General features: G+C 51.9%; 2 protein-coding genes across 2 annotated transcripts in view; one reads left to right on the forward strand and one right to left on the reverse strand.

Annotated features, from left to right (window-relative positions):
* ULK4 (unc-51 like kinase 4) overlaps positions 1–18,523 on the forward strand; it is a 177,535-nt gene extending 159,012 nt beyond the window's left edge. The window contains exons 36-37 of the mRNA XM_016196088.2: positions 15,735–15,820; positions 17,428–18,523. Coding sequence (XP_016051574.2) covers positions 15,735–15,820; positions 17,428–17,491 — 150 coding nt within the window. The 3' untranslated portion in view covers positions 17,492–18,523. The remainder of the gene's footprint in view (positions 1–15,734; positions 15,821–17,427) is intronic.
* Positions 18,524–21,085: 2,562 nt separating this feature from the next.
* Positions 21,086–27,572, reverse strand: part of CTNNB1 (catenin beta 1) — a 31,206-nt gene continuing 24,719 nt past the window's right edge. Inside the window, exons 8-15 of the mRNA XM_087824820.1 lie at positions 27,223–27,326; positions 26,805–27,143; positions 26,404–26,562; positions 24,841–24,960; positions 23,792–23,942; positions 23,588–23,709; positions 22,613–22,673; positions 21,086–21,651 (exon numbers count right to left, since the gene is read on the reverse strand). Coding sequence (XP_087680946.1) covers positions 21,443–21,651; positions 22,613–22,673; positions 23,588–23,709; positions 23,792–23,942; positions 24,841–24,960; positions 26,404–26,562; positions 26,805–27,143; positions 27,223–27,326 — 1,265 coding nt within the window. The 3' untranslated portion in view covers positions 21,086–21,442. The remainder of the gene's footprint in view (positions 21,652–22,612; positions 22,674–23,587; positions 23,710–23,791; positions 23,943–24,840; positions 24,961–26,403; positions 26,563–26,804; positions 27,144–27,222; positions 27,327–27,572) is intronic.

Below are 27,572 nucleotides of genomic sequence, written 5' to 3' on the forward strand. Positions count from 1 at the left end.
TGTGGTTCCCACCGCGTAGCCACCCACTCTGCCCGGCTCGCTGTCCTTGGCCGCGTCCCAGCAGCAGCCTCACCCTGCCCTGTGCCCAGGGCGCCTGAGCCTCCACCCAGGGACTGTAAGGGGCTGTCCAGTTTCTCTCGGAGCAGACCCCGTATGGGGAAGCTCCCCTCCTCTCGGGACGTTGTATTGGATGCGCATATACGCCTCCTGTGACTTCCTCCGGTGGAGCCTAATTCTGCTCACAGGCACCGTGTCCGATCTGCCCGACCCCTCCTCTCCAGTACAGCCCCAGAAACGCCCGTGTACTGCAGTCTTCCCTCCGCTCGTCAGCGTCCCCCCTGCTTGAAACTGCTGCTTTGCTGATCCCGCCAGACCCTCCGCGTCCCTGGTCTCGTTTGCCCGCCGTCGCATGGTCGGTGTCCCTCTGAGCAAGCATCGGCTAGGAGCGGACGTGCCTCTCTGGCTGTGGTCGGACAGCAGGGAACGCAGCCCGTCTGCCCTCTTGCTGGTCCTAACGTGGTTTTTGGTTAATGGCGCTGATGCTCACGTCGCCGTCTCTGGAAGCCACGCCGCCTGCGGACGCGAGTGCGCACACGCTGTTTTCACCCGCGCTGCTGCGAGGCCCCATCGTGATCAGGAGGCGCCGGTTCCTCGTCTTTCCTTCCCCACTTACCCTCTCCCCTCACACCTCCCTAGGGTGAGCATCCCAGACTTTCCAGGTCACTGCATCCTGCGGGCTCTGACATCTGGCACAGCCGCGGGTCCTCCCAGCCAGGCTCAGAGGAGCCCGGCCTCCGGCCTGGTCAGTGGCACAGAGACTTGAGGGAGGGAGAGGCCGGGCCTCGTTTCCCCCGTGCGCTCTGACTCACCCGGCCGGCCTGTTCCACAAGGGAAGACCGTCCCCAGGCCTTAGGCTTCCCTCCGCCCGCCTTCCTTCCCGAAGAGATTCCTCTCGCGTCCCAGGTGCTGTCACTCTTCAGACGTGACTGTTAATTGTACGCCTCGATGCCAGCGTAGGTTGCCGGGGCAGGATGGCGCCACTTAAGTACCAGCTGTCATCCTAATTGGCATCACTGCGCACTCGAGCGGGCTTGAAACCCGGAGGCCTCCCCTGGCACCTCTCGGGTGTACGGTTATTGTGAAATGACTACACACACCGACTCTCGTTTCCGTAATCGCTGCTCCTGGAAGGTGGCTCAGCCCTGCTGAGGGACGCACAGGTGCCGGTGATGTCACTGGTCGGGGTTCCGGTGCGCCCCGAAGGGCGTGGGCTCCAGGAACCACGGAGAAGGCAGGTGGCCAGGGCCCCGGGGCAGGGAAAGGATACTTGGACAGAAGAGGAAGCAGAGATGCTAGAGAAAAGGGAGAACAGTAGGTCTAGGAAAAGCAAATGTGTCGATGTGATTAAAAAGTGCTCTTGATGTAATGTGGCAAATTCGGCAGGCCGGGGACTTGGTGTCCTTTGCTCCTGAATGTGTCCTGTGGACTTTGTCCCGCACGTCTCCCAACAGGGAGCTCAGGCCATGAGGGGAACAGAGAAGGTTCCAGGCTGTCCTTTTTCCTCCCCTCCCCAGGGCCAGGGCTTCATTTCTAAACTTTTTTTTCTCATTTCACCAAAAAAAGGAAAGTAAAATAAAATCACCCAAAAGCAGACGTTCTGGGCCTTCCTAAGAGTCCTATCCAAAGGTGGACCTGAGAACGCGATGCCGTCCAACACTGACCTGTTTTGCGCAGTCACTCCCCAGCCTGCTGGCGGGGAGGCCGCGTTCAGTCCCGAGCCCCGCACACAGCACCCCGCCCGTGCTCTGGTGGCCCTGCTCTGCCGGCTTTGGGGGGCTCTGGCCTCGAGTTGGTGGTCCCTGAGGGCTGGTCCGGCCAGGGTACTCCTGTCCTCTGTGTCCTTTGCTGAGCCCCCCCCCCCAAAGCATCAGATGCTGCCGGAGACGACCATTTCCAAGTGACCCGGACGTAGCGGAACGGGCCCCTCGGCACCAACCAGGGAAAGCAGAGACGTCACTAAGAATAGCTCACCGCTTTCGTAAAGCAGCTTCACCCGTGGCCACCAAATTACAGGTGTCGTGAGAGCTTTTTCTTCTCCGCCAAAGTCCCCAGACCGGGACCCTGTTGACTGTCGCTTCCTTTGCCTTAAGTCTGCCACGGACCTGCCACACGTATGTTTAACTCTGACCCGAGCAGGGCCGTGCACTACTGTGCTACCATGCGTGTTCTTGCACGCGCACAGGCATGGAAATGTGACTTTTTCTAACTTAAGATTATTACATTTCCAACAAATGTAGGCTAATTTAGTTGAAGAGGAGGGTTGGGAATTGTAGGAGGCAGGCGTTTCGATCACAGATTCTAAATTGTACCGCTGTTAATCGTGAAATTCTTGCCGGAATTAGCTGCAAGCTTGTATTTAAAAATCGAATTTGAAGAGTTGTCCGTATTGATTTGTGAGGGGTAGTGGTGCTTCCCGTGAGCAGAATGCTGTGAATTCCCTGCCTGCAGAGAGGTCAAAAGCAGAGCTGTCTGTCCTTGGGGAGCCCCAAGTGTGCTGGGGCACAGAGTCCCAACTGGGGGCCCAGGAGCCCAGTCGTTGGGAACAGTGATTTTTACTGGGGCATGATAAAGACCTGGTTTTATTTTATGACGTATATAAATGCAGCATTTTATATGTCAGCATATGTACATTCAAATATATATATTTTATATGTGTGTGTATAGAGATTTATATCTATATATTTTATATGTAAAGTAAAACCCATTGTTTCATTAAAAATACCTTCTTTAGTGACAGGACTTCTCACGTGCAGTTTCAGTGTCTCAAAACCATTTTCAACCAAGACAATAGAAAATTCTAGAATTTTCCAAATGGATAAGTATTTGCACTGAAAGCATCTGCTTTACATAATAACAAAATCTGATTTCTTAATATTTAATTGGAGCTTAAGTCTTATCTTCTAAGAAACCAAAGAATAATTCAGACGTCAATATCTTCTTGAGAAGTTGTTTCTGTCTCGAGTCCAGCGGTAGCTCATCTGAATCTTCTGGCTCCCAGGACACCGCCTCCTGGGCTTCTTTCGGGGAGTCTCATTGTTCCGAGCCACCGAACTGATGTTGTCACTCTTTGGAAAGGGCTGTACAGTGAGGATTCGGGGGCACTGTTGCCATTAGCCTCACCTTGTCGTCACTGGGACTGAGGGTACAGGGTCAAGCTGTACTTTATGAAAAGCATGCCATTTAAACCATCAGGAAGTTGTCGGTTAGGCTGTGAAGAGGTGAGGGACACGCTCGCCACCGTGACAAGCCCCACCGGTCCTTCCCTGGCTCCCTGCCGGCGAGAAGGGCCTCACTTGGCTGGTAATTACCTCCTTGGCAAGGATGACCATGCGTTTCAGCTCTTGTGCTAACGATTTTCCTGCCTCATGTTTTAGTGCAACACTCCCTCTGTCAAGGGCGAAACTGCGCAGTCTGTCCTGAGACGCTGGCTGGAAAACAACAGGAGCAGAGGCGAGTCTCTCCTGAGGTCAGAGCACACGGGTGAAGGAGGGGATGCCCTCAGGCTGCCTCTGATGAAACGGAGAGAAGACGCTGGCACGGAGAGGCTCACCCCACACCTTTGCTTTGCTTGTGCCGTCTCCCCATGGTTCTCCCCACACGCCCAGACCGTCCTTCAAGGCCCGCTGCCGTGTCCGCTCTCCCCGTAGCTGCCGCCCCTCTGCCGTCTGCCGTCTGCCGGCTGAGCGGCCCCTCTCCTAATTGGCGTGCAGCCTCTGTGCCTGGCACTGCCTCGTTTCCTCTGGTTCTTGAGTTCTTATTAAACATTCCCTGCCACCTTAAGGCAGGGGTCTTATATTAGAGGCCTTTCTACACCTCTGCACAGAGGAGACACTCAGGGAAGGCACTGGGTTTGTTACAGGATCTCACCAGTGCAGCAGGTGTTGACCCAAAAAATATCAACTGTTTGGCTTTGGTTTGCACCTTGAAAGCCTTGTTTCAGGAGTCTCTCCCCAACTCCCCGTCATAACGAAGACATCCTACGAGTGCCCTTCTCACCTTAATTTTCAAAATGTCATCCTGTAAATCTTTGGTATACATTCATTTCTGTTTCTTTTTAATTTGAGTGAAACAAAAATCTTGAACATAGTTTTAATGTGTCTGCAATGTAGTCCAGCAAGCAGTGTGTGCTGAGCGTTGGATAGTTTGGCTGGAAGTAAGCGTCCATGTTTTGTTTCTTTTTTAAACCATTGGCTCTCCAACTTTCATGTCCACAGGCATCACCTGGGAGTTCTGTGGGAAATGTGGCTTCTTGGTCCCTGCCAAAGACTCTGGTCCATTGGGTCTGGGCGGGGCCCTGGAACCCGCTTTCCATCCAGTTCTAGGTGATTCTGATGCAGGTGGTCTGCAGCTGGTACTTTGAGAGAGACGATCTTAGTGAGGGTCCAGTCGTGGCAGGTACATCACTTTAAGAAACACCATTTACAACAATCCAAGTAAGGGACTTTGAGCACAGGGACTGCAGGGGGAAATTTACCTGCAACACCAGCCCAGCCTGTGGGTGCTGCACCATTGCAGTGGGGTGTTGCCGGGTGCGGGGGAGCAGCTCCGTGATCTGCGAGCTTGTTGAATCTTTTATACCCCTAGCTCTTCACAGGAATGCTAAGTTTCTAAAGGGCACTAGAGACTAGGAAAGGTTTTTCAGAGCCATTACGACCCTAATTAACACCTCTCCTCTTTTCTTAATGGAGCCCCTGAAGCAGGAATGGAAATGTGAGATCTTGGGAGCAAACACCTCCACAGGATCCGAGTTTGCTGCATTATAAAGGGTAAAAGTTAGAACCAGAAAGACCTTGGACAGTTTCCAAGCTTAAAAAAAAATGACAGTAAGGTATAATTGCATTAAATTACTGAACCTTAAAACTCATTCCAAAGCAGCCTGGGTGGCTGATTTAAAGGTTGGGCCTCTCGGGGTGAAGCAGGAGCGTATTCAGAATCGAGAAGGCTTCCCATCCAGGTCGGTGGCAGGTGGAAGTGGTTCTTAGTGCCCCGCCTGGGGTTGTGGGATTGGGCAAGGTTACTGGATGATTCCCTGGGGTCTCACAGAAACTGGAGGAATTGATGCTGGATTGAGGAGGCTCTCGGGGACCTAACGACTCTTCTTGTCATTAGAATGTGTGTTGTGATGGGACCACTGACTTGTGTTGTGGCATGCGTCATTGTCGTTAGGGTGGTAACAGTGATCCCCTCTGGATTCACTAGCAGGGTTCACACGGGACTTTCCCCTAGATGATTATCTCTTAATAATGACGGCCCTTAGTTGAGGGCCCACAATGAAATGGATGCTGTGTATGTACCTCACCCTCAATCTTCCCAGGAAACCTGTGCTTTCATAGTTGGGAAAACAGGCTCCAAACCACCGGGGGGATTTCCCGTAAGTTGCGTAACCAGTAAGAGGCAGAGCTGGAATCAGAGCTCAGCTTGCAGATTCTTCAGTCCTGGGCAGGCTCTTTGGTAACTTAAAGGAACTTCAAGGTTATTAAGTTATGAGAAAGTTTTGTATCTATATAGGTGAAGGAACCACTGTGAAAGCAACAGATAAAAGCTTGGGTCGTCCATGCAGTAATTCAGTAACTCCAGCTCCACCAGTTATTAGTTCAGTGATTGGGGAGAGCTGTTTAACCTGTGTGACCTTGGTTTCCAGATCTGTTCATTGGACACAGTAGCGATGCCTCTTTTCTATAGTTCCTGGGATGACCTCATGACATGATACATATAAAGTGTTTAGAAAAGTATCAGGCAGGTGGTAAAACACCCAATAAATATGAGATGCTTAGAGAATGAACGTGGGGTGTGATGGGATTGGCCTTGGCAGACGGGGGGTCTGGGACAGGAGGCGTCTGTTTAATTGGGGCTGGGTTCGCGTTGCCAAGCTCGTTCGCGCTGACTCTCCTCAGGCAGCCACAGGGGGTGAGAGTCACCCTCCTCGGTGAGCTGAGGCCAGCCTCTGGGCCGGGTTTGCCATTGGTCGGCACACCTCCCTACCTCACGCTCTCTCCAAACGAGAAGCCAGGCCCTTGCTGGTGAACAGTAGTTTCATCTGTTACCTATTCTGTGGGATCCTGAAAGTGGGCTGGGGGACGGGCTGACTCAATTCTCTCTGCGTTGATGTCCCTTCCCTAACGCATCTGTGGCAAAGCCCACGCCCAGTGAGGACAGCTCAGTACCACCTGCCCTTCCTGGGGGCCCATGGCAGCCGCCGCCAGGTCAGTCTTGGTCGGAGGGCGGGGCAGAGCCACACCCTTCCTGGGCGGATGGTGTCACCCCGAACCTGGACCCTGCAGGTATTAGGGGCGATTCTGAGCAAGGCTGCCAGCAGCTGGGCTGTTCTCTCATGAGCGTCCAAACGTCTGATGGATGCACCGACTTGTCTGGACTAGTGGCCGCAAGGTTTGCCCTGCCGGCTGCTGCCGATGCGTCCCCGCCCTGTGGCCATGCTCTCAAAGCCGGGTTCTAATCTTTCTTTGAAAAGAATATTTCTTAAAAGAAACGTATTTTCCCTCCGCGAGGCACTCCTGTGGCAAAGATGAGCAGGAGCCTTTGATCTCGGAGGCATCTCTTTAAGTTCGATCTTTTGATCTGATGTTTTGTTTCTGTGTACTTACTGGTTTGCTTCCAAATCACCTAAGTATCAGGTCAAATAAGACAAATACTTTCAAAGGCGAAACCCATACATACCCACGCTTCGTGGCAGTCCCTGACAAAGTGCCCTTACTTTGTTCTTTGCAACCGGCAAATTGATTCCAACCGGGCGGGAGGTGCAGAGGAGAACTTCCCGGGGCTCCTTCGCAACAGTGGCTCCCCGACCTAACGACCCTCGAAGCCCAAATAGCAAAAGGCACATCAGTGACTCTGCCCGTGGCGTCCCTGCCCTCATCCTCTTTATGGGCAGTTGCTTCTTCCAAGCAGCCCGGGCTGCACTGGGTTGCCTGTGTCCTGGCGAGGCCTGTGGGGTGACCCGGTTCACTCTTCCTCCCCGTCGGAGCCGGAGCCGGAGTGGTGGGAGGTGCCGTGCAGGGGTCTCAGGCACTCCCTCCCACGCAGCGCCGCCAGTGGGCGGAGCCCGCGTCCAGATGTCAGAGCTGGGGGCTACCACGGAGGCACCTTCCCCCTCCCCCTCCGCCCCCTCTGCCACCACACAGACAGAGGTCCTGGCCCCACGAGGCCGTGAGGCACTCAACACAGAGGATTCCCAACAAACTGGAGCAGTATTGACGGGAAGCCCAGCCCCGGGGGAGGTACCTGGCTGCACTGCTTGTTGGGGTGTCAGAAACCTAAGTGGCTGCAGGGAGTCGAGCCCACTGACATTCTCGCTTTGCTTAGGGTCCTGTGTTCTAGGCTAAGGCCTATAGTTAATTTGGCTACACCCGTGCCAAAATGAGTAAGAATTTAAGATCCAGTGGTTGCCACCCATCTTTAAATCCATGAGTCAATCCCCAGGCCCTTTTTTTTTTTTTTTTAATAAAGATAATTAATCTGTGCTTTTTGAAGACATCTGTTACCACTGTGACTGAACCTCAGTGTAGTGCTGAGGCCTGGGCTGCGTGGAGGACCTCAGACATCTCAGGTGGCCTGTCCAGTGGTCAGCAGGGCCCTGATCAGTGCATGTGTGTGAGGCCTTCAGGGAAAGAACCACCCGCAGGGATTAAACAGAGCCCGGTGCTCACACAGGGCCAGGAGTAGTGCCTGTCCCACCAGCCAGGCTGGAACCCCGATGGCTCACCAGGCGAGGGGTGTAACGCACGGCGAGGCCTGGCCCGGTAGTGGGGAAGGTGAGCCGTGGACCGAGCAGTGCTGCAGACTCACCCGTTAGAGTCTCGCTTGGACAGAGCTCTGGCTTTCCTATCAAAGTGCCAAGAAGGCAGCTGAGTGATGGCCACCTGGTGGTCACAACTCCCTCGAGTCCAGGACCCTAAACCCTGTCCTGTCACCAGCACCAGCCACTCCTCCCCCTTCTGCCCCCGGGACCCCACTGGGTCCCCACTAGGACGCGGGGCAGAGGCCTATGGAGGTTGGCCATACAGAGGACTGTCCGGCTCTTTGATGCTGCCCCAGGAGCCTCGGAGACCTTGCTTCAGTTCATTTTATCCCCAGGCCCACTGGACACGTGTCCAGGACATTGTTTCCTGTGCGGCCCAGTTCTGCTCGGCTCTTGTGGTCCATCTGCTCGGCCTGGCGTGGAGTGTTTGGGTCAGCCGGCTTCTCCTGGCAGCCTTCCAGCCACCCCACCCCACCCCACGCCCGTGCCACACACAATCCCCCAAACTGAGTCCTCGTCAGGCGGACACCTCAGTATGAACGCAGACGGCGTTCCCAAGGACGGCTGAGATGTCTGTGGATCAAGTTTGCAGGTGTCCCCTCACACCATTCGTCCCGTCCTCGGACCCGCATTGTTACAGTCACCTGATCACACTGAGGTCACAGGTCCACTCTCAGTTCCTCCCATCCTAGGACCACGTTCTCACCCTGTCACGCCGTGGTCAGTCGGTCACACCGTGGTCAGTCGGTCACACCGTGGTCAGTCGGTCACACTGGTCAGTCGGTCACACACTGGTCAGTCGGTCACACCATGGTCAGTCGGTCACACTGGTCAGTCGGTCACACTGTGGTCAGTCGGTCACACCGGTCAGTTGGTCAACACCATGGTCAGTCGGTCACACCGTGGTCAGTCGGTCACATCGAGGTCAGTCGGTCACATCGAGGTCAGTCGGTCACACCGTGGTCAGTCGGTCACATCGAGGTCAGTCGGTCACATCGAGGTCAGTCGGTCACATCGAGGTCAGTTACCACCTTGAACGTTTCCCCTCGTGCGTGGGTGATTCGGGCGCGCCCCGTGGTTGGCATCCCAGCGCCGCCGCTTCAGGAATCTGCCGCCTTGTGTTCGCCTTTCTCAGCACCTGGGTTGGGTCCTCGGGGGACGTGATGTGGCCCGATCCTGCGTTTCCCCAGCGCTTTCTGTGCACCGACCTCTGGTTTATTCTTATGTCCACAAGAGGTCTACGGTTGTAATTCTCTGCCAATTAAAACTGTTTTCTGGCTGTTGTAGTTAGTTGGATCAGGCCTAGAAGATTTCCCAAACCAGCGATATTATATTCAACATTTGAAACTCACTGGACTTAATGGCCAGAAACCGATGTAATTATGAGCAGTTTCTAAGCAATAAGGGGATTTTTACTGCCCCACAGAGAGCTGAGGGAATTGGCTCGCCTAAGACGAAGAAGGGAGATATGGATAATTTTCTGCTAGAAAATAATCGTGTCTTACGGGGTGAAAAAGAAAAACATCCCAGTGCTCAGCAGCTCCCGTCCGCGGCCTTGGGGTCTGTCAGGTGCCCACAGGTACAGGCGGGAGCCGGGCCTGAGGGGAGGAGGTGTCCGGCCAGGCCGAGGAGCCTGCGACCCCGGGAGGAGGGGAGGAGGGGAGGAGGGTCACGCGAGAGGAGCAGGCCCCCCCCCCCCCCCCCGGCTGTTCTCACTGGTCAGCGCGCCCCCACCGGCGGTCATTCAGGCCTGTGCTCACCACCACCGCCCTCCTTGCTCGCTGCTGTCCCCAGTCGGCAAGTGGGTGCTCCTGACCTTGACCAGGCTCTAGAGGCCACTGTGTGAAACCTGCAGGGTAAGCCGCTCCCTGCGGACCTGGGCTTCTAGAAGCTGGCGCTGGACCACCCCCGCCCCCTTGCCCCCCGTGGCAGAACATCGGCCGCCTCACTGCTCCTCGGAGGCGCCTCCCCCCCACCTTCCCCTGTCAGATACCTGCCCTGGCTCTGTGTCCAGTGCTCCTGTCGCCAGACGCCTTGGTGCATCGTTTACTCCCTCTCCTGCCCCAGGCTCCTTCAGCTTGAGGAGTCACTGCATTCCCGAGGCCACCACTTCCCTGGGTTAGGGTTAGGGTCGGGGTCAGGGTCAGGGTCAGGGTCAGGGTCAGGGTCAGGGTCAGGGCCTCACAGCGAGTTATGGCTAAGCCGGGCTTCACACAGAGCACGCAGAACGATGCCTCCGTGGGCCACCTGGACACACAGATGATGCCCCTTGGGCCCCAATCCGTTCTCTGTCCCCTCCAGAGGACCTGCGTTCATGGGGATCTGGGCAAGATCTAGGGGAACCAGGCTTTGTGACCAGGCCTGCCTCGCCTGCAAGACCCCATCCCTTCCCTTGAGAGCCCCAGTGCCGGTTCCCCGGGAACCCCTCCCTCCCTGTGAGGAGCAGATCCGGGACGGGAATCCTGAGGGGTTCCTCTAGATTTCCTCTAGATCAGTCCCCCACTGCCAGCCCTGGTCGGAGTGGCCTCACCTGGCTTGGTGGAGGACTATAAAGTTTCTAAGTGGACCCCAGGGAAGGCACAGACGCCAGAGGCAGCGGCAGGCTGGGCGGGAGAATTGCTCCGTTCCGCCCAGACGCGCGGCCCGTGGAAGACGTCTGAGCACGTGGGCCCGGGTGCAGAGCGGCCTGTGCCGTCCCAGTCCCGCTGTAACCTGCATGCGAAAGGTGGGGCCCTGGCTGCAGCTTGAGAAGTTTCTGGAGAGAGCAGAATGCGCAGCACCAGGTGGGAAGGAGGGGAAGGGGGGGAGGGAGGGAAGGACCCCCGGGCTCCCCCGCTGTGTCCGGTGGCAACGTGTCTGGATCCGCAGTTGGTAGAAATGGCTTTGAAGTAACATAAAAACCTCAGCTGGAGAGAAGACAAAGTAGATGTTAAGAGACCAAAACAAAGGGGCTGGGAGGGTGGGTTTATTTTTGGAATTTAAATTCTCTGAAGTAGAGTTGTCATAGTTACCTGCTTGTTTTCACTTGTATTCGTGAGATCTGAAGGCCACGGAATTAAAATAATCCTCCCCTGCGAGGCGTGTGTCTGTGCCAGCCAGCACCTGGGCTGTGCTCGCTGTGGTCCCCTTCGGCCCCCGATTTCTTTGCTCGTCTCTCGGTGCCGCCCGGGCCGGTCCCGGGGAGCTCCTGATTGGAAGCCGGAGTGAACGTGGCTTCCTCTGCCCCCACACTCAGGGTCACTGCGGTACAGACACCCCCCGTGACCCGCCCGCTCCCGACGCGGTGCAGCCACAGTGCTGTCCATCCCCCAAACCATTTCTGCATGGAGCTCACCCCGGAGCGCTGGATGGCCCGCTGGGCTCACATTTAGGAGCGTGTAGCCATGCTCCACCACGATGATGGAAATAAAAGTGCATTCTGATGTACACGTTTTTAAGGCCTTCGGTAAGGTGCACAGGCACCAGGCCTGGCTTTGTCCCTCAGTGGCCGGTTTGTCCCGGACGAGCCACTGTCCTCTCTGTCCTTGAAGCCTCAACTACACACGGTCATCGGGGTCATCGGGGAGATGAGACACTCCTGTTGTTAGTTTGCACTTGGGAAGCCAGAGTCCAGAAGAAGCCAGCCCAGCCCTGTCCCACGGGTTGTGTGCGAAGCCACCGCCTACAATTCGTGAGCCTGGTGGGAAACTCGAGGGCTGATTCTGCAGGACACTTCCAGTGTTTTGGTTAAACCAAGTGATGTGTGAGAGCCTAGGGCCAGGCCACCACGTGGAGGGCTGGGTAAAGTGATGTATTTACCCAAAGTGCATGATCAGCTTTTATATTATATCCTCAGTTACACAGAAGGGGAGGAACCATCTTTCCAAGTTGATCCTAACGCCAAGCTCCAACTTCCAACTTTTAAATCATTTTCCCTGTGAAGACCCCGTGTTCTGAAAGATTCACGTGTAGCAGGTGGACTGTGCGCCTTTGGTATAATCCATGTCTCCCTGTGGATGGATTTTAGCCACATAGGTGCTGGTCAGGTGTCTCAGCAGCTGCGTGAGATAAGGACCGGTGCTCCACATTCGGGTGACAGGTTTTCAGCATAAAGCAGAGGAACTTGAGGTGGGCACGGCTGTTTGCAGGAGACGGACACCTGCCATTCGAAGTTTTGAAATAATGAAATCGAAAACGTGTGGACTCTCAGAGTCCCAGGCACCTCTGCTGTAGTAGCACCTTACTGCAGAATAAAATTGAGTTGGCTTGGCTTGTGGGAATTAATGGGCTGCTGGTGATGAAAATAGTAACCACAGGAGGAGGTAATGTGTTTGCACCCCCTGCCGTCCCCCTTGCAAATGTTCTTTACCTTCTGAAAGTCAGGAGGTGCTTCAGGAGTTGCTGAGCCACAAATTCAGCATTGCAGGGAACATGCCTCATCCCGATGGTGAGATTTCTCTGCGGGTCTCGCTGTGCGGAAAATATTCTCTGCTTAAGTACTCGAAGGAGGAGAGGTGGGGTGACTTTGCAGACCCACCATTCGGCTTTTAGGGAAGGTTAAATAGAAGGTTGAGGGCCACATTGTCTGGTGGAAGCCGTGGGATGTTTCCACAAGGTGGGTTTCCATCTTCATTTATAACCTTCAGGGGCCTAACAGGAGACCAGACTCGGGGAGAGGAGAAATTCACGCCTGAGGATCGTTGGGTTCAAAGCCACTGGAACTCTCAATATTGCAGACTTGACTAATCACAGAGAACGGGTGCCGCAGGACAAGATGGTTTAGCAAGGCAAATTAAAGCTCTCATCTTCTCAGAATTACCCAGATTTGACTTGACTCATATCTCACTCTGAAAATCAAATCAGACGTATAATATACCAAGTAATGCACGAGCGCTTCCCTCACGGCTTTTCCGTTCCCTGTGGAAGGGCGTCTGTTCCTTCCGCTTCGTGGTGACTGTGAAATAAGCTGCTGTAGCTGGCTGCCTACGGGTGTTTATTTTCACCCCTCTCCTAAGGATCTTTTTCCCATTGCGTTTCAGAGTGGAGGGGGGGGAGGAGAAACATCGACGTGAGAGACACATTGGTTGGGTGCCTCCCGCACGCGCCCGGTGGAGCCTGCAAGCGAGGCAGCGACGCCGGGGCCCTTCCGCGCGGCCGGCGCTCTACCCACCGGGCCGCAGGCCGGGGCTTCCTGCAGGTTTTTACGGGGACGTAAGTTGGCAGTGCACTTGGGCAGACGCCTGAGTGTAATTGCTGGGCTGTAGGATGGGGGTAGTTTCATTGTGAGGCGTCGCCAGACCGCCTTCCAGGTGCTGTGTGTTCTGCGTCCCCGCAGCAGTGACGAGCCTGCCGCCCCCCGGCTTGTCGTCAGCGTCGCGGCCGAACCGAGCCTTCCGACTGTGCCGCTGTCGCGCTGGCTTAGACCCGCATCCCCTGATGCCCAGTGACACTGCGTGTCTTTTCGTGTGCCCATTTGCCACCCAGGTACCTTCTTTGGTGAAGTGTCTATTCCGATTTCCTGCCTATTTTTAAAATTTGGTTGATGATCCTCTTGTTGTGTTTCTTTAAAATGTTTTTATTGAATTTAGGGAGAGGACAGGAGAGGGAGAGAGAGACACGCGTCAGTGATGAGGACCATCGGTCGGCCGCCCCCTGCACGCCCCCTACTGAGGGTCGTGCCCTGGCCGGGAATCGAACCATAACCTCCCGGTTCATGGATTGACGCTCAACCACCGAGCCACACCGGCCGGCACCTTTTGTTGAGTTTTAAGGTTTCCTTATATGTTCTGGGTAAAAGTCCTGTATCAGATATGTGATTTGCAGATATTTTCTCCCAGTCTATGGCTTATTTTATTCTCTTATCAGTATTTCACAAAGAACAAAGCTTTGTAATATTGATAAAGTCCAATTAGTCATTTTTTTCTCTCTCTCAGGGATCATGCTTTTTGTGTGGTATCTAAGAATTCATCAACAAACCCAACTTCACATAGGTTTTTTCTCTCCCGTATTTTCTTCTAGAAGTTTTATAGTTTTGTGTTTTACAGTCAGATCTAGGATCCATTTTGGATTGTTTTATTTAAGTATAAGAAATGCGTCTGGGTTCATGTTTTTACACGAGCATCTGCATTCTAGCACCGTTTGTTCAAAAGTCTGTCTTTTCTTCCCCCAGTTATTGTCGCATGTTTGTGAAAACTTGACCCGTTTCTGGGCCCGCGATCCTGTCGCACTGATCTCGGCGCCGGTCCCTCTGCCGCACGACGGCATTATGGTCGCCATAGCTGCGCAGGGCATCTCAGGTCGGGGGTACAGCCCCTCCAACTTGATGCTCCCTTTTCCAAACCGGTTTAGCTATCTAGTTCCTAAGATTTATAGATTCAAATTTTAGAATCAGCTAGATAATTATAAAAAACCCTGCTTGGATTTTGAGAGGAACTGCTTTAAACCTAGATTTGGGGAAAATTGGTATCTTTACTATACTGAGTCTTCCAGTCCACGAATAGAGTACGTCCATCTGTTTATACCTTTGAAATTTGTCGGAACTTGCTTTATGACCCAGCATATGGTGTATTTTAAAAATTTCCATATACACTCGAAGAGAATATATATTCTGCAGTTATTGGGTTTTGTGTTTTACAGTCAGATCTAGGATCCATTTTGGGTTATGTTTTATTTAAGTGTAAGAAATATGTCTGGGTTCATGTTTTTACACGAGCATCTGCATTCTAGCACCGTTTGTTCAAAAGTCTGTCATATATATATAAGGTTTATATATGTGTGTGTGTGTGTGTGTGTGTGTATACATGTAAATTAGGTCAAGTTTGTTAATTTTGTCCGATAAAATGTTTATATCCCTTCTGATTTTTGTGTGCTACTGGGAGAGATTGAAACATATCCCACCATAATTATGGATTTAATTCTCACTTTGGTTTTGTCATTTTTTTGTTTTATGTATCTTGAGGCTGTTATTGGGTGGATTTAGAATTAGACTTGGTATATTTTCCTGGTCAATTGATCTTTTAATAAACATAAAGTGTCTCTCTTTATCTGTAATTATGATTATTGCCTACTTTGATATTAGCTGCCCAAGATTTCTTTGGTTGTTACTCGTGTGGAATATCTTTTACATTCTTTAAGTTATTCTGTGCCCTCATATTTTAGGTATTTTTCTTGTAAGCAGCATGTAGTTCTGTTTTGTTATGTGCAGTTTGAAATTCTCAGCCTTTTACTTGTAGTATTTGGTAAATCTACAATGAGTGTACGTTTTAGCATATTGGAGGTTACATTTACCACACTGCTCGACTCCTGCTTTTTTCCTTCCCTCTTTGGCTTTGGGTCTGTCTTGCTCTTAATTTTCTAGTTTCTTAACACGAAAGCCTAGATTATGGATTTGAGACCTTTCTTTTTTAATGTAAGTATTTAGTACCATGAATTTCCCTTTAAGCACCGCTTTGGCTGCATCCCACAGATTTTGATATATTGTATAGCTATTCAATTTCAGTTAAGAATATTTTCTAATTTTCTTTGGGATGTCCCAGGAAGGGGGTGACCTGGTGTGGTTCTTGGTGCGTCTCTCTCGGGCTCCCCAGATCGCCAGCACCCAGGTTCATGATTCTTCCTTCCATACAAAAGAGGTTGTGCTGGGTCAGAAACCCCAGGACATGGGCCCACTGGGTCCTGGCGCCAACAACGGCAAAGTTCATTCACTCATCATTTGCTTTCACCAGGAAGCTGAGACCCCACCATGACCTGGCACATCCCCAGCCCCAGCGACTCCCTCGTGCTCACCCTAGCCCGCCTCCATCCCCATGGTCAGCATGTCCTGTGGGATGAGGCTGGGGGCGTGCCCCCCAAGGCCACAGGTAGCCTGACTCAGGGCGCCCACCCAGTGGGGCGAGTTGGGGACGGGCCCACCGACTGCTTCCTCCTCCCTCCCTTGCAGGTCACCTCCAATGAGAAGCACCTGGAGAGCCTCCAGCACGCGGGCAGCCTCCTGCGGGCTCTGGAGCGGCTGGCACCTGCGGGCGGGTAAGTAGGCCCAGGAGGGCTAGTGCAGTCTCCTGGGCTCGGCACTCACACACCCACTCCTCTCTTCCTGCCCCCCCCATTCCCTCCACACACCAGGGACCCCCATCTTCCCCGAGATCCCTTCCAGTATGGGAAGCGTCACCGTCCTCTGTCCCCTAATGTGCATAGTGGGGATCCCCGGGGGAAGAGCAGAATGTCTTAGCTCTGTGCTAGACTGGTTTGTGAGGAGCAGGGGACAGCCACTCCCAGGAACCCTGGCCTTGTGCAAACAGCCTCGGGCCTCGTGCTGGTGGGTCTCCCCTCCTAGCAGGGCCTCCGTCTCCGCTTCAGGCCAAAGCCAGTGCATCCTCATGATGGCCTCAACCTGGGCCAGATATGTCAAAGCGAGGCTCAGTGCTCCGTGGAGCTGGTGGCCTCTCCTCCAGCTGCTAGACGCCTGCGCCAGGCAGGCGGTGTTGGGAGGGCGGCTGCTGCTGTGAAGTTGTCTTGTTTGGGCTTCGCTCAGATGGCCAAAGAAAAGGTTTTCCAATGTTGACCAAGAGTGAGTGGATGGCAGTGTTCTCGGTTCTGATGTGGCTCTGGCCGAGGTGACGTGCCCTTTGCCAGTCGCTGGCCTTCCGGGGCAGCTCTGGGGGGCAAGGTGAGCAGCGCGAGTCCACCGGAGCAGCCCGTGCCAGCGCATTCCTGCTGCCCCTCAGGACCCCGGCTGTGCGGCCCACCTTTTATGCAGCCCCCACCCACCCCTGGTTATTTGGCAACAGCCCTATTTCTGTGCAGTCAGGAGCGTGCCAGGAGCTAATTTTATACTTCAAGGAACAGTTATGTGTCATTCTTTTCTTTGCTAACAGTTGTCAGGGCACAGGTTTAAATGTGTCTCAGTTTGCTCTGGTAACAAAGTTTCCATTTGAAGCTCTTGATTGCACATGCACACCTGAGAGTAGAAACCCGAGGCTCCTGGCCGGCTGTCGGGAAGCGGCCATACGGAGCCGGAGCCAGCACGTGGAGTGGGTCTGGGACCGTGGGCATGTGGAGTGGGTCTGCGACCGTGGGCATGTGGAGTGGGTCTGGGACCGTGGGCATGTGGAGTGGGTCTGGGACCGTGGGCATGTGGAGTGGGTCTGCGACCGTGGGCATGTGGAGTGGGTCTGCGACCGTGGGCATGTGGAGTGGGTCTGCGACCGTGGGCATGTGGAGTGGGTCTGCGACCGTGGGCATGTGGAGTGGGTCTGCGACCGTGGGCATGTGGAGTGGGTCTGGGACCGTGGGCATGTGGAGTGGGTCTGCGACCGTGGGCATTTGGTACAAGTCAGCTGCAGCAGTGGGCGGGCGGGCCCCTGGGTGGCCCCGGGCAGGGCTGGCTGCCGTCTGACTTGCCTTACAGCTCAGTGCACCCGGCCCAGGTTGTTCAGATGCCAAGGTGGGGGCCAGCAGCTCAGGCCTCGCCTGGGGGTGCTGCGGGCTGACAGGTTTGCACCTCAGCCTGGGAACACTTTCTGCGCGTCCCTCCCCACACTGCAGAGGGGCGGCCCTGGGAAGCAGCTGGGCCGTCAGACACCAGCCCCTTTGAAAGAGGCGGCCCTTTACCCTGCCTCTGGTTTTCCTCACAGTTCATCTGCAGACAGCGCGGTGGCCTCCTTGGCCCTAGAAATCCTCCAAGCTGTGGGACACTAGGCAAGAAGGCCCTGGACACAAGGCGGCCCTGCGGCGCCAGCTACACTGGCGAGGCCAGCTCCCGCTGCATCTTCTCCGGACCTAATAAAGCCAGCTGAAGCCCGACCTCCCGGCTACGGCGCTCTTACTCTGGGCCCTAAAGCGCACTCCGAATAGACCCCGTCGGTCCTGCGGGGCTCGCCCACAGGTCACCCAGGCTTGCCAGCTGTTCGCAGAATGTCCTTCCCTCTCTGTGGGGGCCGGTGGGCCTGCCACCTGCGCTCGCCCAGTGGATGAGCCGTGGTCCCCAGCCTGCCTGCGCCTGTGTCTCACCACCTCTCCTGCAGAGACCGAGGGCCGTACCCTCCCGCTTTCCCCATGCGAGGCCCACGCCCTCATCTTGGCTCTGTTCTAAGGAGCTGGAGCCTAGTCCGCATCGGAGCTCTCAGGATTCTGACAGTGGTCAGGGGCCCACACCAGGCTCCTGCTGGCCCTCCCCTCCCCCTCCCCCTCCCAGCTTCAGCTCTGTGCTCTCCAACTGGCTACAACCCAGTGGCTGAGCCTCCCAGGAGTGGAGGGTGTCCCTGAAGTCAGCAGAGCGGGCAGGGGAGTGGCCGCACAGGGCCACCTCTTTCCCTCAACTAACAGGCCTAAAGCCTGAGGACCCTGCCTTAACTCTGCCTGAGAGTAGGTGCTTCACTGTCCCTGTGAAGAACCAGGGGGTGACTGGCTACAGGTGGTCGGAGAGGAAGTGACAGTCATGGGGCAGCTGAGGAGCAAGGTCTGCTGGGAGCCGCGACAGAACTGCCTGCTTTGTGTTCTTTGCACGTGTCCAGCTTCTTGCATTTCCCTTGTGACCAGGAGGTCTTGTGTTATCTGATGAGGTTCCAGGTCAGCTCTTTGAATGCAGAGCAGGCATTACCCCTGTAGGGAAGCTCAGAAAGTGGGGGTCCTGGGGACTCAGGCTCTTGTCCAAGGTGAGTGGTAGGAGAGGAACCGGGTCTCTCCTTGAAACGAAGCCTTTCTTCCTCCCCTAGCAACAGGAAAACAGGACGCAGAAATAAATCCCTATCATGCAGGTACAAGCAGGGCCGAGGTGGGAGCCTCGGGAAGGGGGGCTGGAGGCAGGAAGCTGCAAAAGCCCAAAGAAAGGGGCCTGGCCCCTTGGAGCTGTCTGGGAACCAGACGAGCTGAAGTTGAGGCGGCCCCATTAGATTCAAGCTTCAGTGGGGCTGAGGGAAGTGGGGGAACAAAGGCAAGAAAAGCAGCCGCGGCCTAGAACAAGGCCAGGGAGGTGGGTGCTGATGTGACCTGGACGACAGGCCCGAGCCCATCCTGGCCTCTCGCTGGAGGCTTCCTGTGGAGGGGGTCGGGGGGCCTCTAGCCCCCTCTAGCTTACTGGAGTCTCAGGGTGGGGAGGGGGCGGACTCCACACAGGAGGGCGGAGAAGGGAGGCCCTGCCTTTTCAGCCCCACCCTCACCCCTCCACCACTTTGTAACTGCCTTTGGGGGGCTGGTTCGCTCAAGGCAAGCAAAACAGGTTCTCGCCTGCTAGGACAAACAGCAGTGCATCGACTCGGCTCTTTGCTAATTAAACCAAACAGTACAATTCAGATCTTGCTTTTATTACAGTAATCAAAACAAGAATTAAAAAGCGTAGATCTTTCACTGTCAAGGATTCAAACAATCAGATCCATGCCTCCTGTCTAGATCACCTCCAACATGGAAAAGCTTCATTCTGCTCAGCAGTGGCCAGGGCCATGTAATCCAATGTCCTGGGCACCTCCATCCCAGGTAACCACCCTCCTGGTGTTTGTAGTAATCTAGTAACTTCCTTGGCTTTTCAGTTTACCACCCATGGATGATTTCCTTAAAACAGGCTGCCCTTTCTTTGGATCAGTGTAGCCCTAGAGTATGCATTTATGACTTTCTTTTGTTTTAATGTTATGTTTTGAGATACAGCCCAGCTATTGTGTAAAGTTGTTTTCGCTGCAGTATGGCCACTCTCGTGTGAATGAAGCGACTGTTGGACACATGGGCTTCCAGGGTGGGCTGCTGTTCACCCAGTGCCCTATCAAGCCGTGCTGGACCTTGAGGCAGAAGAAAAATACTGAGAACTGTTTTTATTTAAAATTGATAGATTGCTGGTCAAGGATTTTTTTTTGCATTAATTTCAATTTTATCCAAATGGCCACCCAAATCAGAAGCAGCCCTCCCTCAGCACAAACCACTTTTTAAAAAGCAAAATACAAGTCTTAACAGGTCTACTGACTCTGCCCTAAGGGAGAGGGAGAGCTTGAGAGACCCACCACCAGGATGACAGGATCACCTGGCAGGCAGTGTGGAAAAGGCCTGTTCTGGGTCTCTCAGTGTTCAGATAAACATCTGCACTTAACCCAACTTAATTATCAGTTGAAAGTGGAGCCGAAGGAATTCCCCTCTCCAAATGAGTCCCACTTAAGTGGAGGTGCTTGAGGTCCAAACGCATGTAGTTAAGTCTTCGTTTTTACCTTCACGTAGTACGTCTGGGGTGGGGGTGCCTGTTTGGCTTTCAGCTTTGCTCTGTGGGGCCCAAAGCCTAGATGGATGCCTTGGTCACTTGCGCAGGACTATGCACATGACCACAGCAAGAGGGAAGCTGAAGTCTTGGCCACAGGGTCTGAGCCCAGAGTCCTTCAGGTGGAGATGGCAGAATCACTCCTCTTACACAAAGCTCAGGATCAGTGATCAAAGCGGAAATAATTTTTGGTGCCATTTAATTCAGTGGCAAGTGCTAGAGAAACGGCTACCATTCCCATCTAAAGGTAAGGCTCCATCACTTACAGTAAGTTCACTACGTATGTGAACATACCTACTACCCTTACAAAACAACTTACTAACAAGGAAAGAAAGGTGACACAATTGAATGAATTAAAAGTTTAATTCTGAACCATTTTTATAACTGCATTTTCTCGTGAAGCATTGTATCACAGCAGGTTACAACAACTTTGGGATAAAAGGCAACTGGTAAACTGTCCAAAACAAGGTTCCAAATAACACCTCTTACTGATTTACCCTACCCATACATATCCCAAATAAAGTTTTCGATCAAAAACATGAAATAGATCCACCTGCTTATTTTAAGCATATTAAAAAGGAAACTAATTGGACCATTTCTATTTGTCTATTTTATACAAAAAGGCTACACAATGTTACACTGTATTCAGGTTACATTAGAGTGATTATGAATTAGTGTTCTACACCATTACTCAATTCTTAAAAATTAGAAATTGCTGTAGCAGTAGTCACTATAACTTAACACTACGAGACTTAAAAAACTAACAGTTACTGCAAAAAAAATTAAAGAGCTACTTCAAAGCAAGCAAAGTCAGTACCATTACAGATATTAAAAAAAATTTTAACAAGCAAGGCTAGAGTTTGATAAATCCCATCCTGTGATCCATTCTTGTGCATTCGTCACTTCGAGTCACTCCCCAAATCCATTTGCATTGTTACTCCTCGACCAAAAAGGACCAGAACAAAAAGTTTACTTCGATTGTTCCCATAGGAAACTCAGCGTGGTTAGTGTGTCAGGCACTTTCTGAGATACCAGCCCACCCCTCGAGCCCTCTCAGCAACTCTACAGGCCAATCACAATGCAAGTTCAGACAATACAGCTGTATAAAGAGAGAAAGGCTGCTATTAATGTTTAAAACAGCAAATGTTACTCATTTGAGTATTAAGTTGCAAAAGCTGTGGCAAAAAACATTAAAGTTAATAACTTCCACACATGACCACGTAACAACCAGAAATCTGAGAACATTCAAATGTTCTAAGACATCTCCTTTCAAAGTATGGATGTATCCGTTTCTGTGGCAGATTTACAAGTAGGCCTAAGCCACTCCCACCCTACCAACCAAGTCTTTCTGAAGTTCTGTAGGCAGAGTAAAAGTATTTTACCCAACTGGCTTTAACTTCTTACCTAAGGGTGATTTACAGGTCAGTATCAAACCAGGCCAGCTGATTGCTGTCACCTGGAGGCAGCCCATCCATGAGGTCCTGGGCGTGCCCCAGATCTGGCAGCCCATCAACTGGATAGTCAGCACCAGGGTGGTGGCCACCCATCTCATGCTCCATCATGGGGTCCATTCCCAAGGCATCCTGGCCATAGCCACCGGAGTGAAAAGAACGATAGCTGGGATCTAGAAGAGTCAGGGCGGCAGCAAAACGGGCAAGGGGGTGAGAGGAGAAAGACGCAGAAGTTAACACTGAGGTTAGGGCCACTGCATCGCTGTGCACTCGCCAGAAAGCACTGCTTTCTCACCGCCTCAACCTCTAGCTTTCTTCAGCCAAGTAATTACCCAACGCCAGGCCACCCAAGAGGCTACAAAGTCTGTTTCCACAAAACGCAGACATGCAGGTTCTAGTCACGCCACCAGTTTACCCGGAACATTCTGCACTGACCCAGGCAGAGACAGTTCCTCAGGAGGAGCAGCGGCAATGCCCTGTACACGACCACCCAGGCAGCGAGAAGCCAGGGGCAGAAGTGAGGCAACAAGGAGGAAGTCTGGCTAATTTCTTTGTCTGAAAAGTCCAGGTGATGCCCACAAGTACAGAGAAAACTAGAGACATTGTTTCCCATGAAACCTTTACATGTTTTATCTTAAGGGATGACATTTGTATGTCTGTCAAGGTAAGAAGTCATGGGGGCTTTAGTGGTTTAATAATTAGGAAAAACAAGTTGAGATTATAATTTAAGATGAAAAGTTATAGCTGTTAGTGGTCTACCCCATGCTCCAACTATGTAAATACCCACCCCTGATCTGAGCTTTGGGACATAAGCTTCCCAGACTCTCACTTCCTAGCGGGTTGTAGACCCAGGTATTGTGGCTTCTCTGACAAAAAACAACGAAACACCCCCACCCCCCCCAAACCAACCCAGAAACCCAGCAGTAGTGACAAGTATTTGTTGATGCAATCCTTCTGCTTGCTCAGTGTGGCTCAGAATTCCCTGTGCTGACTCTGGAATTTAAGAACTGACTTTAATTACTGCCACTGCTTTCCTGCCAACACTGGCTTCCCAGATAAGCAGACTAGCCCTTTTGATAAAACTTTGGAACTGTAGCTTGATCGAGAGTTAATTGAGAAATGTAAGATACATACCATCCTGGCGATATCCAAGGGGTTCTCCCTGGGCACCAATATCAAGTCCAAGATCAGCAGTCTAGATAAACAGGTACAAGGCCAGGAAGCAAAATGAAAATTCTCCAAGTACACTCTCTCAAACATTACAGAAATACTTAGAAAATACAGATTTAAAAATACAATACAGATACTTAAACTCTACTCCTCAAAGACTAACCACTGATGCTCAGAGAAACTTGTTTTCCCACTAGACACAGCATTTAAAAAATTCACTAACTCATATCCTTTTAGCAAACATACATTAAGTACTTACTAATGCGTCAGGCACTGTTCTAGGTGCTAGAGATACAATAATAAAACAGGCAGAGTGTTTGCCCCAGCACGGCACATGAAAGAGGACTCGGCCTGTGCAGAAACTGCAATTAGCCGAGATGGAGAAAATTAGGACAGGGACAGGTTTGGGGAGGGGGTGGGTGGAGAAGTTCAGAGCTCAAGTTGGGACATGTTAAGATGGCCCATTAGAAACCTAGCTAACACATTACTCACTGTTTGGCAATTCTTTTCAACTAATGATGTATAGGGTCCCTGCACTCATCCAATAAATATCACCGTGGACCACAACTGATGTTCTAATGTTTCAGTGAATTAACTCGGTGCTGAGGAGAAATACTAAAAAATTCATAGATATTCAAGTAGATGCACACTGGGCATTAAAAACAAAGTATTGATAAAATGACCTCCGACTAACAGTTTAAACGGATTATGCCTCTTTCTTTACACCCTTTACTCTGATAACTTTTCATCTCCCTCCCTAGTGAGCTCGGTGGTTAGGCAGTTGGCTCACGCGGAGCAGGCTTTTGGGGGCTGCAGTCCTCCCAGTCGCCGCTCGTACAGCATGAATGACTAGTCGAGCCAACGACCTGTCACAAATGAACGCGCGCCCAGTGCTGCGCGGGCAAACGGTGAGCTGCCCCGTGCGCCCCCTCCGCCTACCTCATTCCAAGCCATCGGCTCCGTTCTGAAGAGAGAGCTGGTCAGCTCGACGGAAAGCCGCTTCTTGTAGTCCTGCGGCTTGTCCTCGGACATCCGGAACAAGACAGCAGCCGCATACGTTGCTGGGGAGGACAGGGAGAAAGGCCCTTAGGACAGACATAGGCTTTACTGCGCCCCAGCTCTCGGCCTGTCCCCTCTACGCACCCACGCCCTCGTTCCTCGAGTGCAGCAGCTCCGTGAGGGGCGCCGTGGCGCCCTCGGCCTCGATCGCTTCCGCGGCCTCCTTGTCCTGCGCCAGTTCGCAGAGCACCCCCGCGGCCACTCTCTGGATGTTTTCAATGGGGGAATAGAGCAGCTGAGGAGGAAAGCCCAGAAGCCTAATTAAGTTCATGCGCGGCAGGCACCCCACTGTGGCGCGCCCCCCCATCCAGTGCGCGTGGCACGGACACCCACCACACGTGCACGAAAGCACGGGCACGCCCTGCTTCCTGGAAAGAGGCGAGCACGCGAGCGCCCGCGCGCACCGACCCTGCTGGACAGTCGGCCGGCGACCCAGCCACGGGCCGCAGCGTGCTCCTCACCGAGGACTGGGGGGACTGTAAGGCAAGGGTGAGTGCAGCCTCCCACAGCAGCGTCACCGCCGCCGAGCGACGTGCTGTGCTGCGACACATCACGAGGGACCGAATTTCCCAGCTGTTACCTTCTGGTACCACCACGGCTGCCAGGACCATCATCATGTAGCACTCGACTGTATTCTCTGAATTACTTTCCAAAGTGTTTGATGCTCTGGAGCCTGGTTTTCTAGACTATTTTCAGCTACAAACCCTTTCTTCAGAGACAGTTTTCATGGAGCTGAGACTTGGGAAACCCAGGAGTGGTTGGAGACCTGGACTTTGGCAGCCAGCTCAGCTCTCGCCCCTCCAAGACTGAGTGCCCCCAACAGTGCAGCACAGAATCTGCTGCCTCTTCTGGAGGCTCTAGATCCAGTGTTTCTCCTACTGACCCCCAAAATGAAGGAACTTTCCATAAAATTAAATGTACTCAGCATAAAGGACCTTGCACACTGAGATCCTATTTTTAATACTTTAGTGGGGACATGGGCAGTGTTGTCATTTCATAAATGGTGACAGGTGAAAATTAGATGTTGGTGCCCTTATTTGGGTCCCTAATTTCCTGAAAATGTGGTTATCATTAAAATCCTGAAGAATTACGGACACACACAGTCCGGAATGCCTCACGTAAAACCAGCATACCTGCACAAACAGTGGAATGGTATTCAGTCCTCTGATTACAATTCGGTTGTGAACATCCCGAGCTAGGATGTGCAGGGCTCCAGTACAACCTTCAACTATTTCTTCCATGCGGACCCCCTCCTACCAAAAGAAACACGGTAAATAAATAGACCATTGTCCTTCCTAAAGTTTTAAACTTGAGCAGCAGGTTTCTTCCTAAAGTTTTAATCTTGAGTTTCTGTTCTGAGCAGCAATTACTAGACTAGTTATCTACATCATACACCCAAGATTTTCCAGAATTTGTAACTACTTCAGGAATGAAGGAGGATTCCATTAAGTTAAACATCACTGAAAGGGGACCTTTCAGTGGTAGCCTGAGTCCCCACAGCACCCCCCCCCCCCCCACGGCTTCCATATTCCTCTGAATCACAAAGAGAATTTTCTTACAGTGAGGGCGCCAGCCACTCTAGGTAAAAGGGAAACTGAAAAGATACACAAAGATGGGAAAGCAACAGACTATGTCAATGTTTTTCTTTCACATGCTCCATTTTTGTACATCTATATATATTTGGTGAAAACTTAGCAAAGTGTATCACCAACTACTAAAATTCTACAGAGGTGCCAGCAGAACGTCTATGCCTCATCTTCTCCAGACTATGCAGCTGAAAGCCTGTATGAAAAAAGTTAGCTTTTGCAAAATATAAGTACTATGTGTTGTCCCTGTTTCTGAGTTTTAAAAAACGTTATGATTCTGCTTTTACAAGCAACTGATTTTTCTAAGGACACAAAAACTCCTTCCTAAAGAAGAGATTTAAAATAAAAGGCACACTTTGCATTTTACTAAGCTGCCACATAGACACAGGCGAGTACCAAAAGGAATGAAGGGAGAAAACCAAAGCCCCCAATGAGCGCATACACAGAACAACTAGCTACCAGGCTCCCAAGACCTGTTCTGATAAGATCCATCCCTGCTTTCTAAAGTCATCCAATTAAAGAAGAGAACTCTTAGAAGGTTTGAGTCTTAAATTCGGAGGATTTAGAAATGTCTTTACTTGTAACGAAGCTAGTTTTAGGACTGAAAACTTGACACCAAAGCTTTAGGGTGAGATTATGGGTAAAAATTCCAGAAATGATGCTGCTGACTCTTGAAATTTGTTGGTAATCTTAGGTCTGCGGAAAGTTTAAACCACCCCTGGAAGAGATAGTAAAAGGTGTGTTAAATGTTTGTAGGTAAAACTCATGCTGTAATGGGGAAAACAGGCTCTGAAATCAGACAGACTTGGATTCAAATTGTGGTTCCATTACTTCCTAAGCAGTGAGCCTTGGTATGGAGTAGATGAGGCAACACTGTGAGGTGCCTCACTCACCCTCCCTTTGTAAGACTGATAAAACGATACAAAGGAAATGTCACTAGGGGCCACATTATCCTCTCTGCAGCCACAGAAACACAAGTGTTTTTAGCCATAGCAAGCAGCTCTTTAGGTAGGAAAGAAAGGAGGGAGCCGATGAGCAAAGAAGTTCAGGATCCTACGGACTGATGCATTCCTTCAAAATAGGCAGGTGTCACTATTAAGATTTACCCACCACAAACTGCTGCTGTGTCCCGCCCATAGACGTACGACGCTGGGTGTCCTGATGTGCACGTACTAGCAGCTGAACCAGCCGTGGAATGGCGCCCTGCTCCCGCAAAGGGGCGTGATTTGCTGGACAAAGGGCAAGATTTCGAATCAATCCAACGGTAGCCTGTTGATAAGAAGCATAAAAAACTGCATACAACTCAGTCAAACCATTCTTAGCCCAATTCCCACCACACTAAAACTACTGGGATCACCTAAAAGTAGCACCGACTACACAAACACTACAGAACCTACCCCGCCCCAGCCCCACTTCCCACGCATCAATCCCTCGGCCCTGTGCCTAGCAGCCACCCCGTAGCTAGAAGTGGCTCATCTTTATTTCTGCCACTTTCTACTCTGACAACTCACCTTTATCAGAGGCCAGTGGGATGGTGGGTGTAGGAGTTTAACTACAACTGGTAGTCCATAGTGAAGGCGAACAGCGTTCTGGGCCATCTCTGCTTCCTGGTGTCGGCTGGTCAGGTGACGAAGAGCACAGATGGCCGGCTCGGTGATGTCCTCCCTGTCACCAGCACGAAGGACAGTACGCACCAGAGCCTCTATGCCACCCACTTGGCACACCATCATCTTGTTCTTATAGTTATTGCAGGTGAGATTAGAAAGAATTCCAGCTGCACAGGTGACCACGTTTATGTCATCTGAGCCCAGCAGCTGAACAAGGGTCCCAAGAAGACCTTCCATTCCTTCCTATGGAAACAAAAACACATGCTCAGGACACTGTCATCTTGACTCTGTCACCAAGGCACTGGTTTAACTCAGAATTTACCTGCTTAGTTGCAGCATCTGAAAGATTCCTAAGAGTCCAAAGACAGTTCTGAACAAGACGTTGACTTGGATCTGTCAGGTGAAGTCCTAAAGCTTGCATTCCACCTACAATATGAAAAAAGATCCAAGGCAATGGCCATTAGTCAACAATTCCTATCAGCACTAAGTGTCTTCTCTAGTCTTAGAGGATGTTCCTCTTTATTGCCAAAGCGTATCTTTTCCATCTAAATCCTTTATTTCTTTTTATTTTCTAGGATACTGTTCAGTTTCCCTTTCTTTGCCAATTCATCTCAACTTCTGTCAAGTATCTACTGTTCCTTCCCTATGTGGAAAAAGCCTTCATTATTTTCA

Source organism: Miniopterus natalensis, chromosome 15 (genome assembly GCF_054644295.1).
Source record: "Miniopterus natalensis isolate mMinNat1 chromosome 15, mMinNat1.hap1, whole genome shotgun sequence".
In the NCBI taxonomy this organism is placed as follows: Eukaryota; Metazoa; Chordata; class Mammalia; order Chiroptera; family Miniopteridae; genus Miniopterus; species Miniopterus natalensis.